Source organism: Gorilla gorilla, chromosome 12 (assembly GCF_029281585.2).
Source record: "Gorilla gorilla gorilla isolate KB3781 chromosome 12, NHGRI_mGorGor1-v2.1_pri, whole genome shotgun sequence".
NCBI lineage: Eukaryota > Metazoa > Chordata > Mammalia > Primates > Hominidae > Gorilla > Gorilla gorilla.
The window spans coordinates 107,765,148-107,783,342 of NC_073236.2; the positions used below are offsets into that span (position 1 = coordinate 107,765,148).

At 40.2% G+C, this 18,195-nt stretch overlaps 1 protein-coding gene across 4 annotated transcripts in view; it reads right to left on the minus strand.

Annotated features, from left to right (window-relative positions):
• SPAST (spastin) overlaps window positions 1–18,195 on the minus strand; it is a 94,068-nt gene that overhangs the window by 17,654 nt on the left and 58,219 nt on the right. For all 4 annotated transcript variants that reach the window (XM_031008305.3, XM_031008303.3, XM_031008304.3 and 1 more), the window contains 5 exons: window positions 12,975–13,049; window positions 11,510–11,581; window positions 3,375–3,450; window positions 3,045–3,136; window positions 2,821–2,900 (listed from right to left, as the gene is read on the minus strand). In XM_031008305.3, the coding sequence (XP_030864165.1) occupies window positions 2,821–2,900; window positions 3,045–3,136; window positions 3,375–3,450; window positions 11,510–11,581; window positions 12,975–13,049 (395 nt within the window). The remainder of the gene's footprint in view (window positions 1–2,820; window positions 2,901–3,044; window positions 3,137–3,374; window positions 3,451–11,509; window positions 11,582–12,974; window positions 13,050–18,195) is intronic.

The following is an 18,195-nucleotide window of genomic DNA, read 5'->3' on the forward strand; positions in this document are numbered from 1 at the left end:
AACGATATTGATTCTTCCAATCCATGAGCATGAAGTGTTTTTCCATTTATTTGTGTCATCTCTGATTTATTTTAGCAGTGCTTTACACTTCTCATACAGACTCTTTCACCTCCTTCATCAGCCGTATTCCTAGGTACTCCATTGTCTTTTTTTTTTTCTTTTTTTTTTTTTTTAATTTTGGAAACAGATTCTTGCTCTTTCACACCCAGGCTGCAGTGCAGTGGCACAATCTCGGCTCACTGCAACCTGTGCCTCCTGGGTTCAAGCGATTCTCCTGCCTCAGCCTCCCGAGCAGATGGGATTATAGGCGCCTACCACGACGCCTGGCTAATTTTTTGTATTTTTAGTAGAGACGGGGTTTCACCATGTTGGTCAGGCTGGTCTCGAACTCCTGACCTCAGGTGATCCACCTGCCTCAGCCTCCCAAAGTGCTGGGATTACAGGCATGAGCCACTGTGCCCAGCCATTATTTCATTTTCTTTGTGGCTATTGTAAATGGGACTGTGTTCTTGATTTGACTCTTAGCCTGGACATTATTAGTGTACAGAAATGGTACTAATTTTTTGTACACTGATTTTGTATCCTGAATCTTGGGGTAAAATCATTTATCAGTTCTAGTAGCCTTTTGACGGAATTTTTAGGGTTTTCAAAGTATAGAATCATATTGCCAGTGAAGAGTGAGAGTATGATGACTTCTTTTCCTATTTGGATGCCTTTTGTTTCCTTCTCTTGCCTGATTTATCTGGTCGTAAAATGACCATACTGCCCAAAGCAATTTACAGATTCAATGGTATTTCTATCAAACTATCAATGTTATTTTTCAAAAAATTAGAAGAAATTATTCTAAGATTCATATGGAAGCAAAAAAAGAGTCCAAATACACAAAGCAATCCTAAGCAAAAAGAACACAGCTGTAAGTATCACGTTACCTGACTTTAAACTGAACTATACAGCAGCCCAAACAGCATAATTCTGGTATAAAAACAGACACACAAACCAAAGGAACAGGATAGAAAATTGAGAAATAAAGCCACACACCTATAACCATCTGATCTTTGATAAGACTGACAAAAACAAGCAATGAGGAAAAGGACTCCCTATTCAATAAATGGCATGGGGATTACTGGCTAGCCATATGTAGAAAAATGAAACTGGACCCTTACTTTTCACCATATACAAAAGTTAACTCAAGGTGGATTAAAGATTTAAATGTAAGATCTCAAAGTATAAAAATGCTAGAAGAAAACTAGGAAATACACTTCTTGACATCAGCCTCAGAAAGAAATTTTGGCTAAGTCCCCAAACACAATTGCAACAAAAATGAAAATTGACAAGTGGGACCTAATTAAACTAAAGAGCTTCTGCACAGCAAAAAGAACCATCAACAGAGTAAACAGACAATCTACAGAACTGCATCTAACAATGGTCTGATATCCAGAATCTATAAGGAATTCAAACAATTGAACAAGCTAAAAACACACAACCCTATTAAAAAATGGGTAAAAAGGAAATGAATAGACACTTCTTTTCAAAAGACATACGAGGCGACAACAAACATGAAAAAATGCTCACCATCACTAACCATCAGAAAAATGCAAATCAAAATCACAATGAGATATCTCACACCAGTCAGAATGGCTATTAATAAAATGGCAAAAAACATCCCATATTGTCTACAGATTGGCGGGAAAAAGTAAAAAAATAACAGATGTTGGTGAGGTTGTGGAGCGTATGTACTGCTGGTAGGAATGTAAAGTTCAGTCATTGTAGAAAGCAGTTTGAAGATTTCTCAAAAAACATAAAACAAATCTACCTTTGACCCTGCAATCCCATTACTGGGTATATATCCAAAGGAAAATAGATCATTATACCAAAAAGACATGCATTTCATGTTTATTGCTGTACTATTCACGACAGAAGACATAGAATCAATCTAAGTGTCCATCAATGGTGGACTGGATAAAGAAAATATGGTACGTACACACCATGGAATACTATGTACTACACAGCCATAAAAAAGAATGAAATAATGTCCTTTGCAGCAACATGGATGGAGGTGGAGGCCTTAATACTACGCCAATTAATGTGGGAACAGTAAACCAAATAGCTCATGTTCTCATAAGTGGGGAGCTAAAAATTGAGTACACATGGACATAAACATGGGAACAATACACACTGCGTACTACTACATGGGGGAAGAAAGGAGTGAGGTGTGGGTTGAAAAACTACCTACTGCACCCTATGCTCACTACCTGGGTGCAATATACCCACGTAACCCATCCAGTAAAGAGATAAAAAATCAAGTTACAAATTTGAAAAAATCAATTTGGATTCAGACTTTTACACTACTACAGCCAATCCTAGAAACAATGGAGCAATATTGTAAATTCCTTGGGAAAGGATGCCCAAGAATTTTATGCTGACCCAAACCGTCCTTCCAGTATGAAGGGAATAAACTGCTCAAACACACAAGAACAGAAAACACATTTTCCATGAACCCTGATTTGATCATCTTCTCATGAAGCCCAATAAAAGACAGAAAGAATCAATTTTCAAGTTTAAAGATAATTTAATGCAACCCAGAAGAACTGACCAATTTGCCTAAAACCGTAACTAAACCTTTACTAGACTAATTCTCCTGATATCAAGCTGTTGACCTCAAAATCCTCATGTAGTTGGTAACAAGAGGCTAGAGGTAGTACTGGAAGAAAATAGTGAATTTAGTCTTAAAACTGAGAGTAAGGAAATAATATGTAAGATGGACACATGAGTAAATATTGTCTGTAATAAATGCATGTATTTCCATATAAATCTCCCTACCTGAGAACAGCCTCATCAAGCTCTTGTGGCCTATTAGTTGCACCCATTACAAGTACTCTGTCATCTCCAGCAGACTGTACCTACAAGCAAAAAATATTTTTTCAATTCATTTAGAAAAGTAATAACAAATATAAAGATATTTGTATTTTTAACCTTGGCCATTTAATAGGAAAATATATATACTAAAATGCTGCCACATTAAAAATATCATAATCAACACTTACACCATCAAATTCTATTAGAAATTCAGTTTTTAGGCGTCTACTAGCATCGTGCTCCCCTTCTCTTCTTTCACACAAAAGGCTATCAACTTCATCTAGAGGAAATACAAGTATAAGACTTTAATTAAAGACCAAGCTATGTGAGTCATCTGAGATTAATCTAGTTTACTACTTATTAATATAGTGGGTCCTACTAAATTCATTAGATAGTCTTTAAGCTTGCCCTTCTTTAAAACTTCTTCCTTCTGAATAATGTTTCCAATTGTATCTTTCCTATTTGGAGAGGGAAATTTCACAAACAGTCAATAACTTAGTTGGAAAATATGTTCTTACCTATAAAAATTATAGAAGGTTGAAGCTCTCGAGCCACAGCAAAAAGAGCCCTCACCAATTTCTCTCCTTCTCCCACCTAAAACAAAGCATTATACTGTTATACACATAAAATGCAACATTATTCCAGTTTTTTAAATTTTATGTTGAAAATCTAGCACACAGGAATTTAATTTCCCTTCCTTAAAACAACCAAAGATTTGGTTTGAGAAAGGGGAGAGTACTACTGAACCGTCCCTTACAATTTTAGACAACAGACTGTGATTTCATACAGCCTGGTTAAGTGCTTTAAAAATTCATCTGTTTTGCTTCACCCTGCATTCCTAAGACTTGAGAACGAAATAGCTCTTCAGTCAAGGATATAACTAGTGAGAAAAGGGGAAGACTAGGGGAGAGAAAAAGACACTACATATTCTTTAAGCCCTAGATTACACGGTATATTTATAGAAGCAAGTAAGTTGGAATGTGCTCTCCTAAACAAAACTTGCGCTATTAAGAACACCGTGAAAAGTCATTCTCACGTAAATATCAAAATTTCTTTTCTTTTTTTTTCCTTTTTTTTTTTGAGACAGAGTTTTGCTCTATAGCCCAGTCTGGAGTGCAGTGGTGCAATCTCGGCTCACTGTGACTTTTGCCTCCTGGGTTCAAGTGATTCTCATCCCTCAACATCCCAGGTAGCTGGGATTACAGGCGCCCACCACCACGCCTGGCTAATTTTTGTATTTTTAGTAAAGATGGGGTTTTACCATATTGGTAAATTCATTAGATAGTCTTTAAGCTTGCCCTTCTTTAAAACTTTTTCCTTCTGAATAATGTTTCCAATCATATCTTTCCTATTTGGAGAGGGAAATTTCACAAATAGTCAACTAACTTAGTTGGCCAGGCTGATCTCAAACTCCTGACCTCAAGTGATCCACCTAACTTGGCCTCCCGAAGTGCTGGAATTACAGGCGTGAGCCACCGCGCCCAGCCAATAAATATCAAAATATTTCCAGATAGTCCAGAAGGTCAACGAACACCCCTTGAGACATTCCCAGGTGCTGACACCATACAAAGGCCATTTTATACACCAAAGTAATGAGTCATGAGGTCTGTGATAATCTACTGTAAAAATTTTTCTGTCCTCTAGGTGGCATTTATTCTTTTTACTGAAGATTTAACTTAAAAACAAAAGAAATGTCACCAGATTTAGAATAATTGAAACAAATATTCTAGGCCGGGCGCGGCAGCTCAGACCTGTAATCCCAGCACTTTGGGAGGCTGAGGCAGGCGGATCACGAGGTCAGGAGATCGAGACCATCCTGGCTAACACGGTGAAACCTCGTCTCTACTAAAAATACAAAAAATTAGCCAGGCGTGGTGGCAGGCGCCTGTAGTCCCAGCTACTCGGGAGGCTGAGGCAGGAGAATGGCGTGAACCCAGGAGGTGGAGCTTGCAGTGAGCCGAGATGGTACTACTGCACTCCAACCCGGGCGACAGAGCAAGACTCCATCTCACACACACACAAACACACACACACAAAATTATCAGAGCTGAAAGAAATCTCAAAAGATCATCTCCTATGACATTAACATTTTACAGATGAAACAGGCCTAAAGTTATACTTTCTTAAGGCCAGTTCAGAATGTAAAAGTTATGCTAGAGGCCGGGTGCGGTGGCTCATGCCTGTAATCCCAGCACTTTGGGAGGCCAAGGTGGGTGGATCACCTGAGGTCAGGCGTTCAAGACCAGCCTGGCCAACAAAAATTAGCCGGGCGTGGTGGCGCATGCCTGTAATCCCAGCTACTCGGGAGGCTGAGGTGGGAGAATTGCTTGAACCTGAGAGTTGGAGGTTGCAGTGAGCCGAGATCGCACCACTGCACTTCGGCCTGGGGCGAATAAGTGAGACCTTGTCCCAAAAAAATAAAAAGCTAGGCTAGAATCCCTATCTCCTAACTTCCACAACAATGCTTTCCATTATACCATATGCATAATGTGGGTAAACATGCTTTAATAACAACTTGAAGACCAGGCACAGTGACTCATGCCTGTGATCCTAGCACTTTGGGAGGCCAAAATGGGAGGATCATTTGAGCCCAGAAGTTTGAGACCAGCCCTGGCAACACAGTGACACCTTGTCACTACAAAAAAAAAATTTTTTTTTTTGAGATGGAGTCTCGGCTCACTGCAATCTCTGCCTCCCAGGTTCAAGCAACTCTCCTGCCTCAGCCTCCTGAGTAATTGGGATTACAGGCGCCTGCCACCACACCCCGCTAATTTTTTGTATTTTTAGTAGAGACAGGGTTTCACCATGTTAGCCAGGCTGGTCTCGAACTCCTGACCTTGTGATTCGCCTGCCTCGGCCTCCCAAAGTGCTGGGATTACAGGCGTGAGCCACCACATTCGGCCCCCCAGAATTTTTTAAAATTAGCTGGGCATGGTGGCATGTGCCTATAGTCCCAGCTAGTTGGGATGCTAAGGTGGGAGGATCACTTGAGCCCAGGAGGCTGAGGCTGCAGTGAGCCATGATCACGCCACTGTACTCCAGCCTGGGCAACAGAACAAGACCGTGTCTTAAAAAATAAATCAATCAATAAATAGAGTAACGACTTTTAAAATTTCACATAGGAAGTAAAATGTGATCAGAAAAACAGGTACCATTTTACAGTTACTTTTAACTACTTTAGAATATTGAGAACATTTTAAGTACTATGGTTTATTAAAATATTTAAATAAACTTACAGAAGATTTTACTTAGCACAGATAATACAAGAGAAATATTACTGCCCACATGGAGACCATCTTCTAGTGGAGGTGACAGTTAATATTATTAACTTCTCTGATTTTTTTTTCCTAGTATTTAAATCTAGCAGCATACTGATGTACTGAAGACCAAACTTTACATTTTGAAGACTGTGTGGAAAAAACACTGTAAACTGGCAAGAACTATGTGAATGTTCATTTTTTTTTTTTTGAATAATAGATAAGCAGGTTAACTGAACATATAAGAAAAATATAAAAATTAAATCTGTGTAAAAAAGCACAACTACAACTACTTGCAACAATCTGGATAAATCTCACAAATACAATGCTGATGAAAGAAGCCAAATACACATACACACAAAATCCTACATCATTAGATTTATATAAAGTTCAAAGGCATGCTAGCTTTGTCTATGATGTTAGTAGTCTAATGGTTTTGAGGGAGAGGAGTGAGTGGATAAAGATGGTGGAGTGCCTGGAGGGATTTTAGGGCCACAGGTAACAATTTATTTCTTGACCTGGGTGGTGATTATGAAAGTATATTCGCTTTGTGGTAATCCACTGAGCTGTATACAGCTGTATAGTTATGCTATAAATACTTTTCTACATGTTAGTTATTCAATAAACAAGGTTAAACAATAATACAACATGTTAAGATACATATGTAACTGATTTTTTGTGGAAAATAATCTAGATATTTTAATAACACAAATGTTGTCCATGACTATGATGCAGTTCCTCCCAAAAGCTTTCTCAGGATAGATCATGAGACAGAACATCTACATAATATTACACAATGCTGCTGCTTTTTTTTTTTGAGATGGAGTTTCACTTTTGTTGCCCAGGCTGGAGTGGAATGGCGCAATCTCGGCTCACCGCAACCTCCGCCTCCTGGGCTCAAGTGATTCTCCTGCCTCAGCCTCCCGAGTAGCTGGGATTACAGGCATGTGCCACAATGCCCGGCTCATCTTTTGTATTTTTAGTAGAGATTTAGTATTTAGTATTTAGTAGAGATTTGTATTTAGTAGAGAAACATGGGGTTTCTCCATGTTAATCAGGCTGGTCTCAAACTCCTGACCTCAGGTGACCCACCCACCTCGGCCTCCCAATGTGCTGGGATCACAGGTGTGAGCCACTGCGCCTGGCACAATGCTTCCTTTTTAAGTCTTCAAAGTCAGGTCACATCTGAGGTAAAATATTCAGTTCTTATCTAGGCATACTGACAAACTGGCATGAGACCATAGAAAGACAACTAAAATAGTAACTATTCTGGGGAATGGAGGGAAGCAGATATAACATTGAGTTCCTATATATTTGAAAGGCTGTCTCATAAAGAAAAAAAGATTGAGTTTTGTTAAATCAAGTATGTAAAAATTAGAAAAAGCAGATTTCAGTTAGACATAAGGAAAAAATTGTATTAGCTAGAACTGACAAAATGATAGACTAGACATTTCAATTTTCTTTTTCTTTTCTTTTTTTGAGATGGGATCTCACTCTGCCACCCAGGCTGGAGTACAGTGGCATGATCTCTCGGCTCACAGCAAACTCCACCTCCCAGGCTCAAGAAATCCTCCCCCTTCAGTCTCCCAAGTAGCTGGGACCACAGGCACACGCCACCACGCCCGACTAATTTTTTGTATTTCTGGTAGAGACAGGGTTTCGCCATATTGCCCAGCCTGGTCTTGAACTCCTGAGCTCAAGTGATCCACCTGCCTTGGCCTCCCAAAGTGCTGGGATTACAGGCATGAGCCACCACACCTAGCCTCAACTTTCTTAAAAGTAAACTTACTTCAAGATATTCAGGCAGTATCAGAATTGGGGGTTAAGATCATGAATGCTATGTTGTTTCTGGAAACATGAAGATGAAACAGTACTCTTGAAACAAGTATGGATGAAAGAGAATGGTTGCTGTAGGCCGGATGTGGTGGCTTACGCCTATAATCCAGCACTTTGGGAGGTAGATGCGGGATCACAAGGTCAGGAGATCGAGACCATCCTGGCCAACACGGTGAAACCCCGTCTCTACTAAAATACAAAAATTAGCCAGGTGTGGTGGCGGGTGCCTGTAGTCCCAGCTACTCGGCAGGCTAAGGCAGGGGGATCGCTTGAACCCGGGAGGCGGAGGCTGCAGTGAGCCGAGATCACGCCACTGCACTCCAGAGCAAGATTCCATCTCAAAAAAAAAAAAAAAGAATGGTTGCTGTAATATTTTTAATGAAAGGCCACACTCACTGGAGCTCAAATCCTAGTTTCCCACTTCCTGGTTATGAGATCCTGAGCAGATCACTGAACTCTGTAATTCCCTAATTAATAAAATAGAGGTATGAGAATAATATCTATACCTCATATGATTACTCCACAAATATTTATTCAATACCTACTCACAGCCAACTACTGAAAATCGAAGTGAAGAACACATGGTGATAGTCTCTGCCCGCATGGAGACCATCTTCTAGTGGAGGTGACAGTGATATCAGATACAATTAAAATAATCCTATCAATGAATATGAATTGCAACTCCAGTGAGTATGAAAATGAGGTGCAAGTGGTGCTAGGAGAATAATAATGGGGAATAGTTTGGAGGGTCAAGGAAGGTTGTAACATTTCAACTGGTATCTGAAGAATAAGTACAAATTAACCAGGAGAAGATAGTGTTCCTGAGAAAGGAAACTCCATGAAGAGGAATCCCATGACAGGAAAAAGCATAACAATATTTGAAGAACTGTCTAAAGAAGAGGGAGTCTTAGCAAACAGACTTCAAAAACTATGGGTCCAACACCAAGGCTATCTCTATCATAGTGATGGAGGCTACTTTAGTCCAATGCCATAACAACTATGGTCAACATGTCAAGTTTGCTTTAACTCACTGCTCATTATACAACCTTACAAATAAGTTTCCCATACATGTCTATAGGTACAGGGAGAGAACATGCTGTTCATAGCAGCTAGACAATTCTGATCTCATGTCTGTTCCGAAGACATAGATCTGCTCTTGGTGTACTGATAAAATCCAGTTTCTCTCTCTGCAAAACTGTAGACAGTAAAATTATCCTTTGAGCCTCTCATGGAAAGAGGCTATCTGGATATCATGTGGTGATGACCTCTGGATTCACCTCTGGATTTTTTTTTTTTTTTTTTTTTTTTGAGACAGAGTCTCACTCAGTTGCCCAGGCTGGAGTGCGGTGGTGCCATCTCGGCTCACTGCAACCTCTGCCTCCTGGGTTCGAGCAATTCTTGTGTCTCAGCCTCCCGAATAGCTGGGATTACAGGCGCACACCACCAAGTCTGGCTAATTTTTGTATTTTTAGTCGAGACGGGGTTTTGCAATGTTGGCCAGGCTGGTTTTGAACTCCTGACCTCAGGTGATCTGCCAGCCTTGGCCTCCCAAAGTGCTGGGATTACAGGCGTGAGCCACCGCGCCTGGCCTCACCTCTGGATTTCGGTGCAACAAATGCCGACACTTCAAACTTTTACAGGTAACATGTTCTTTCATCAGAGATTCACATTTCAGTTTAAGTATGTTTGCCAAAACACTTTCAACCACAAAAGTCTGTTTTGTTTTGTTTTTGAGACATGGTCTTGCTCTGACGCCCGGGTTGGAATGCATTGGCATGATTGTGGCTCACTGCAACCTCAACCTCCTTGACTCAAGTGATCCTCCCACCTCAGCCTCCTGATTTGCTGGGACCAGGTATTCGCTGGCATGTCCAGCTAAATTTTTTATTTTTTGTAGAGATGGGGATCTCACTATGTTGCCCAGGGTGGTATTGAACTCCTGGCCTCAAGCAATCCTCCTGCCTCAGTCTCCCAAAGTACTGGGATTACAGGAGTTAGCCACCATGCCCCCCCTTGTTTTGTTTCTTTGAGACAGGGTCTCACACTGTCACTCAGGCTGGAGTGCAGTGGCATGATCACAGTTCACTGCAGCCTCAACCTCTCAGGCTCAAGAGATCCTCTCGCCTCAGCTTCCCGAGTAGCTGGGACTACAGGTGCATGCCACCACACCTGGCTAAATTTTTTATTTTTCGTAGACATGGGGTTTCACCATGTTGCCTAGGCTGGTCTCCAACTCCTGGGCTCAGGTGATCTTCCTGCCTCGGCCTCCCAAAATGCTAGGATTATAGGCATGGGCCACTGTGCCTGGCCAATCATAAAGGTTTTGATAAAGGCAAGCAGAGACTAAGGTATCATTGGGAGGGGGAGGGGGCAACCAAGAGAAAGGGAGAGACGGAGAAAGACAAAGCAGTGTAAGGTTTGACAGAAACTACTTCACAGTTTTGCAATGCATCAGTTATATTTACACACTAGTTCTGCACACCAGACAAATTACTCTCTTTAAGCACTGTAGTTATGCTTGCCCTACCCCAAAACTAGACTGAACACTTCTTTGAATAATACTATAGGGTCAGCAGAGGGTGAATGGAAAAAGAAAACGAAATTATAAACAATCAAAAGAAAGCAGGGAAAATCTACTGGCCAGGTGTGGTAGCTCACACTTGTAATTCCAGCACTTTGAGAGTCCGAGGCAGGAGGATTGCTTAAGCCCAGGAATTTGAAAGTAGCCTGGCAACATAGCGAGACTGTGTCTCTATTACCAAAAAAAAAAAAAAAAAAAAAAAATTAAAACAGGGAAAATCTTCTGTCATATTTTAGATCAGAATCAGAAGGCCAGAAATACTCAGTTTATGCCATCAGATCTGTGTTCCTATCTGGTGGCTCCTTGAGATAAAATCCACTTTACTTGAAGCTTAAGTGGAAAGTGATAGTATTTGTTAATGGGTTGAACTGTGTTCTCCAAAAACGTGTTGAAGTCCTATCCCTAGTACCTATGAATGTGACATTATTTGGACATAGAATTGTTGCTGATGACAAACTTAAATTGAGATCATTAGGGTGGGTCCTAATCCACAGGGGAAATTTGGACATGGTGACAGATACAGGGAGAATGCCACATGAAGATAAAGACAGAGATAGGAGGGATGCATCTACAAGCCAAGGAATACAAAAGATTGCCAGCAAGCCACCAGAAGCCAGGAGAGAGGCACACAACATACATTTTCCCTCACAGCCCTCAGGAGGAAGCAACCCTGCCAACATTTTGACTGATCTTAGACTTCTACCTTCCACAACTGTGAGACAATAAATTGCTGATGTTTAAGCCAGCCAGTTTAAGGTATTTTATTACATGGCCCCAGTAAACTAATAACAGTATTTGACAACACAAATGTACATAACTTTCTACTCTGAAGATTGATATTCATCATATGTAAATAATAGATACAATAGAGAAGCTCCTAGAAAAATATTTTCATGAAATATTATTACCATTTACAGTTAACACAGTAACATTTAGACAGTAACTTAAAATACGACAATATTGGAAACAGAGCACTCACGTATTTTGAAGTTAAACTTGCAGCACTTATATTAAAGAAGGTTGCATTCGATTCTGCAGCTACTGCTTTAGCCTTTAAAAATCACAAGAGCAAATATTAAATAGTTCAATATATTACATTTAAAAGATAACCATATTTACCGATTTAAGTACTAGAAAAGATTCTCTAAAAATGTAAGCTATGAGGCCGGGTGTGGTGGCTCATGCCTGTAATCCCAGCACTTTGGGAGGCCGAGGCAGGCGCATCACTTGAGGCCAAGAGTTTGAGACCAGCCTGGCCAACATGGTGAAACCCCATCTCTAATAAAAATACAAAAATTAGTCAGGCATGGTGGCACATGCCTGTAATCCCAGCTACTCGGGAAGCTGACGTGGCAGAATTGCTTGAACCCAGGAGGAAGAGATGGTAGTGAGCCGAGATCACATCACTGCACTCCAGCTTGGGTGATAGAGTAAGACTGTCTAAAAAAAAAAAAATTAATAAAAAATAAAAATAAAAATGTAAGGTATAATACAATCCCCAATACATGGCAATCAATGTGTTCCTTTCTCAGTAATAAGGACAGGTTATAGGAAGAGCTGTGCTTCTTTCTACTCTCCTCCTGAGAGAGAATGAGTAGAGAGAGATTTAAAAAAAAAGAGAGACAGTGTTATTCTCCTCTCTTCTTAGATATACAAAGATAACTGCTTTGAGAAAGACAAACATCTAAGGAAAAGTTACTCTTTCCCTCTTTGTTTCTTCCATCCAGGAGGACTATGCAGAGGAAAGAGGTATCCAGAGCCTGATAAAAACTTCTGGCAAAAGAATACTTAAAAAAAAAAAAAAAAAGCTATAACATACTGATTACTTAAATAAAGTTATTATGATAGTAGAAGCAAAAATCAGGGGTTAGAAAGATACTCAATGCAGTAAGGTAAGCTCTTTCAGGTAAAAATTTAATTTACAAAAAATAATGACAATCATACTGTCAAATTTAACCAACCAAAAACACACTACTGAAGATAACGTACATGGTTTTCCATCTACTTCTACATTGAAAAGTAGCTGAAAAACTTAAAAGTGTATCAGCCAGGTGCAGTGGCTCATGCCTGTAATCCCATCACTTTAGGAGGCCCAGGTAGGAGGACTGCTTGAGGTCAGGAGTTCGACACCAGCCTGGCCAACATGGCGAAATCCTGTCTCTGCCAAAAATAAAAAACCTAGACAGGTGTGGTGGCGTGTGCCTGTAATCCCAGCTACTTGGGAGGCTGAGGCATGAAAATCACTTGAACCCAGGAGGTGGAGGTTGCGGTGAGCCGAGATCACTCAAAACAAAACAAAACAAACAAACAAACAAAAAAAACAAAAGTGTATAATAGCAAAAAGCAAGTCATAAATAATAGACTCAGGGACAAGATAAAGTTTCTTTTTTTCATATTATCCCAAATATCTCAACAGAAAACTCAAATTTGAAGAGAACCCTTACCAGCATTGTCTTCCCATTCCCAGGTGGACCAAAGAGTAACAGCCCTCTGGCAGGAGCTCTAAGCCCTGTGAACAACTAAAAAATATATACTTTAGTTTACAACTATGATTCTAGAAACATTTTAAGTACTCTTTGTCATCTAAAAAGCATCCTTTTTTCAGTAGCATCTTCCCAAACAGAGCTGCCCATAGCTTTAAAGGAAACACATAATCATAAATTAGTGTAATAATTAAAAACAGCTGGGTGTGGTGGCTCACACCTGTAATCCCAGACTTTAGGGGGCAAAGACAGGAGGATTACATGACCCCAAGAGTTCAAGACCAGCTTGGGCAACATAGGGAAACTCTCCTTCTACAAAAAATTAAAAAAAAAAAAAAATTAGCTGGGTGTGCTGGATCACCTGAGCTCCCAGCTATTCAGGAGGGTGAGGTGGGAGGATCACTTGAGCTTGGGAGGCCAAGGGTGCAGTGAGCTTTGATTGCGCCACTGTACTCCAGCCTGGCTGACAAAGTGAGACCCTGTCTCAAAACAAAAAAAAAAAAAACCAAAATGAAATAAAACCAACTCCTCGGTGGTAAAAATGAAAGCAGACTGCTTAAACAAGACATATTGAACATAAGCATGTTTCTCTACTTAGAAATCCCACCAAAAAATACTAAATGAATAAAAAATACATGAATCTTCCAAACAAAAATAGAAAAGGAGATTAACACAATGAATTCCACAAAATGGAGAACTGATAAAGTGTGGTAAATCACTTAGCAGAGCTTAAAACCTAAATGCCTATTTGTGAAGGGATACCTAGATGCAAGAAGCACGCTGACGTGAACAAAAATCCCGGGAAGGTTCAGGAATTGGATGTTATCAGGCACCACAGAAAGCAGTAGTAAGGCAGGCAGGCAAAAACAGAGGAACTGGCCGGGCACGGTGGCTTACAGTGGCTCACGCCTGTAATCCCAGCACTTTGGGAGGCTGAGGCGGGCGGATCACGAGGTCAGGAGATTGAGACCATCCTGGCTAACACGATGAAATCCCGTCTCTACTAAAAATACAAAAAAATTAGCCGGGCGTGGTGGCGGGTGCCTGTCGTCCCAGCTACTCAGGAGGCTGAGGCAGGAAAATGGCGTGAACCCGGGAGGCGGAGCTTGTATTGAGCCAAGATTGCGCCACTGCACTCCAGCCCGGGCGACAGAGCGACACTCCGTCTCAAAAATAAGTAAGTAAGTAAATAAATAAATAAATAAACAAACACAGGAACTGATTGAAAGTTGGTATGAGGAACTCCCCACCAAAGGCAGTCAAGCAGGTACCAATCACCACCAAAGCAGAAGGCAGGAGTTTCATCCTCTAAAGAAATAAGAGTCTCCAGACTCAGGGACACTAGGCATGGCAGGAATCAAGGGTAGAGCTCCAGACTGAAAACATCTCACCTACACTTTAATAATAGTGAAGGTGTATGTACTTTTAAGTTGAATCATATGAAATGGCTAATATCCAACTTAAAAAAAAAACCTGCTGGGCACAGTGGCTCACGCCTATAATCCCAGCACTTTGGGAGGCCGAGGTGGGCAGATCCCCTGAGATCAGGAGTTCAAGACCAGCCTGACCAACATGGAGAAACCCTGTCTCTACTAAAACTGCACAATTAGCTGGGCGTGGTGGCACATGTCTGTAATCCCAGCTACTCGGGAGGTTGAGGCATGAGAATCGCTTGAACCCGGGAGGCGGAGGTTTCAGTGAGCCGAGATCGTGCCATTGTACTCCAGCCTAGGCAACAAGAGTGAAACTCCATCTCAAAAAAATTAAAAATTAAAAAAATAAATAAATAAACTTTTTTTTAGTGATTTTAGGTTTATAGAAAATTGAGCAGAAAGTACAGAGTTCCCATATAACCTCTCATTCCTTTCCAATTTCCCCTACTCTGAATATCTTGTATTAGTGTAGTACACTTGTTAGAACTCATGAAAAAATATTCATATATTATTATTTACTGAAGTCCGTATTTTACATTAGGGTTCACTCTTATGTTTTACATTCTGTGGGTTTTGACAAAGGTATAATGACATGTATCCACCATTGGATTATCATAAAGAACAGTTTCACTGCCTTAAAAATCCACTGTGCTCCACCTATTCATCTCTCCCTGCCTCCCTTGGCAACCACTGATCTATTTACTGTTTCCATAGTTTTGCCTTTTCCAAAACATCATATAGTCAGAATCCTATAGTGTAGCCTCTTCAGACTGGCTTCTTTCATTTAGCAATATGCATTTATGGTTCCTCCATATATTTTTGTGGCTTGATAGATCACTTCTTTTTATTGCTGAATAATACTCCTTTACATGATATACCAAAGTCTGTTTATCCATTCACCTACTTATGGATGCCTTGACTGCTTCCAAGTTTTGGCAACTATGAATAATGCTGCTAGAAATATTCATGTGCAGTTTTTTTTATTGGATGTACATTTTAAACTTATTTGGGTAAATACTAAGGAGTAAGACTGCTGGACCATATGGTAAGAGTTTTGTAAGAAACTGTCAAACTGTCTTTAGTTCTGTAAAAAACTGTCCAACTACCTTCCAAAATGGTTCTACCATTTTAGATTTCCATCAGCAATGAATTAAAGTTTCTGCTGCTCCACATCCCTGCCAGAATTTGGTGTTGTCAGTGTTTTAGATTTCAGCCATTCTAATAGGGGTGGCAGGGTATCTTGTTGCTGTTTTAATGCGCAATTTCCCTAACGACATGATGTTGAGCATATATTCATATGCTTGTTGTCATCTATCTATCTTCCTTGGTGAGGTGTCTGTTCAGATATTTTGCCCATTTATTAACTGGGTTGTATATTTTCTTATTGTTGAGTTTTAAAAGTTCTTTGTATATTTTGGATACTGGTCCTTCATCAGATAATGAATTTTGTAAAGTCTCCCACTCTGCTGCATGTCTTTTCATTTTCCTAACAGCATCTTACACAGAGCAGAAGTTTATAATTTAAACAAAGTTCAACATACTGATTTTTTTTTTCAAGGATCATGTTTTGGTATTGTACCTAAGAAGTCACTGCCAAACCAAAAATTTTTCTCATGTTATCCTAGATTTTCTCCTATGTTATCCTCTAGAAGTTTCAGTTTGCATGTTACATTTAGGTCTATGATCCATTTATTTTTGTGAAAGTTGTCAGGTCTGTGTCTAGATTAACTTTTTTGCATGTGGATGTCCAGTTGTCCTATACCATTTGTTGAAAAGGCTATCTTTTCTCCACTGAATTGTCTTTGTCCCTTTGCCAAAGATCAGTTGACTTTATCTGTGTGGGTTGATTTCTAGGCTCTCTGTCCAATTCTACTGATTTGTCTATTCTTTTGCCAATGACATGCTGTCTTGATTAATGTAGGTTTACAGTAAGTCTTGAAATTGGGTAGTTTCAGTCCTCTGACTTTTTTCTTCTTCAATACTGTGTTGGCTGTTCTAGGTCTTTTGCCTTTTCATATAAACTTTAGTTTGCCAGTATCCACAAAATAACTGGCTGGGTTTTGACTGGGACTGCACTGAATCGATATATGAACTTGGGAAGAACTGACATCTCAATAATATTTAGACTCCCTGTCCATTTACATGGAATATCTCTCAGTTTACTTAGATCTTTGATTTCTTTCATGAGTGCTATAATTCTCATATAGATCTTCTACAACAAACTTTGTTAGAACTACACATATTTCATTTTATTAGTGTTAATATGAAAGGTATTGTGTTTTTAGTTTTTTTTTTTTTTTTTGAGATGGAGTCTTGCTCTGTCCCCCAGGCTGGAGTGCAATGGCGCGATCTTGGCTCACTGTAACCTCTGCCTCCTGGGTTCAAGCGATTCTCCTGCCTCAGCCTCCTGAGTAGCTGAGATTACAGGCACCCGCCACCATGCCCAGCTAATTTTTGTATTTTTAGTAGAGATGGGGTTTCACCATATTGGTCAGGCTGGTCTTGAACCCCTGACATCAGGTGATCTGCCCACCTCGGCCTCCCAAAGTGCTGGGATTACAGGTGTGAGCCACTGCGCCCGGCGGTATTGTGTTTTAATTTCAAATTCCAGTTGTTCACTGCTGGTAGATAAAAAAGCAATTGACTTTGTATATTAACTTTGTATTCTACACCTTGTCATAATCACTTATTAGTTCTAGGAGCTCTTTTTGTTGGTTCTTTGGGATTTTCTACATATGCAATCATGTTATCTGCAAACAAAGATATTCATCTATTTTTTTTTAATATAGATGGGGTCTCACTACATTGCCCAGGCTGGTGTCGAACTCCTGGACTCAAGCAATCTTCCTGCCTTGGCCTCTGAAAGTGCTGGGATTTTAGGTGTGAGCCACCATGCCTATCCCTCAACTGTTTTTGACCTATAAAAACAGTAATTTCAGCCCAGGTGCGGTGGCTCATACCTGTAATCCCAGCACTTTGGGAGGCCAAGGCAGGTGAATCACCTGAGGTCAGGAGTTCAAGACCAGACTGGTCAACATGGCAAAACCCCGTCTCTACTAAAAATACAAAAATTAGCCAGGTGTGGTGGTGCATGCCTATAATCCCAGCTACTTGGGAGGCTGAGGCATGAGAATTGCTTGAACCTGGGAGGCAGAGGTTGCAGTGAGCCAAGATCATGCTAAGGCACTCCAGCCTGGGCAACAGAGTGAGACTCTGTCTCAAAACAAAACAAAACCTAGTAATTTCACATGGCTCAACCTAACAGAAAACAAAGTCCTCTCCTCCCACCCATTTTCTGGAACACCAATAGTCAAGCTTGTATTCTCCAAACAAGAGACTAGAAAATTCTTTTCTAGAGAAGCCAAATAACCCCAGAAAAAAAAGACTGACAGCTATAGCCATTTGGAGAAACCCAAATAAACAGGAGCCTTGCTGCTTGATCATCCTGTGATTAATGGGCTCTCACTATCAACAATTTACTTACTTACAGCACAGAGTCCTAATCAACTTTTTTACTGTTCCACATAATATAAGTGGACAACCAGAATAACCAGACATTTGAGAGAAGCTTCCAATATGAAAAAGCTTAAGGCAAAAAGAAAAGAGGAGGAGTCTCGAAGAAACAGATAATAAAGTAAACAAAAGAAAACTTGACAAAAGCTCTCAGAGACATAAAAGAAGACACTGCATCTATGAAATCAGAATAGGGCGGGGCACGGTGGCTCACGCCTGTAATCCCAGCACTCTGG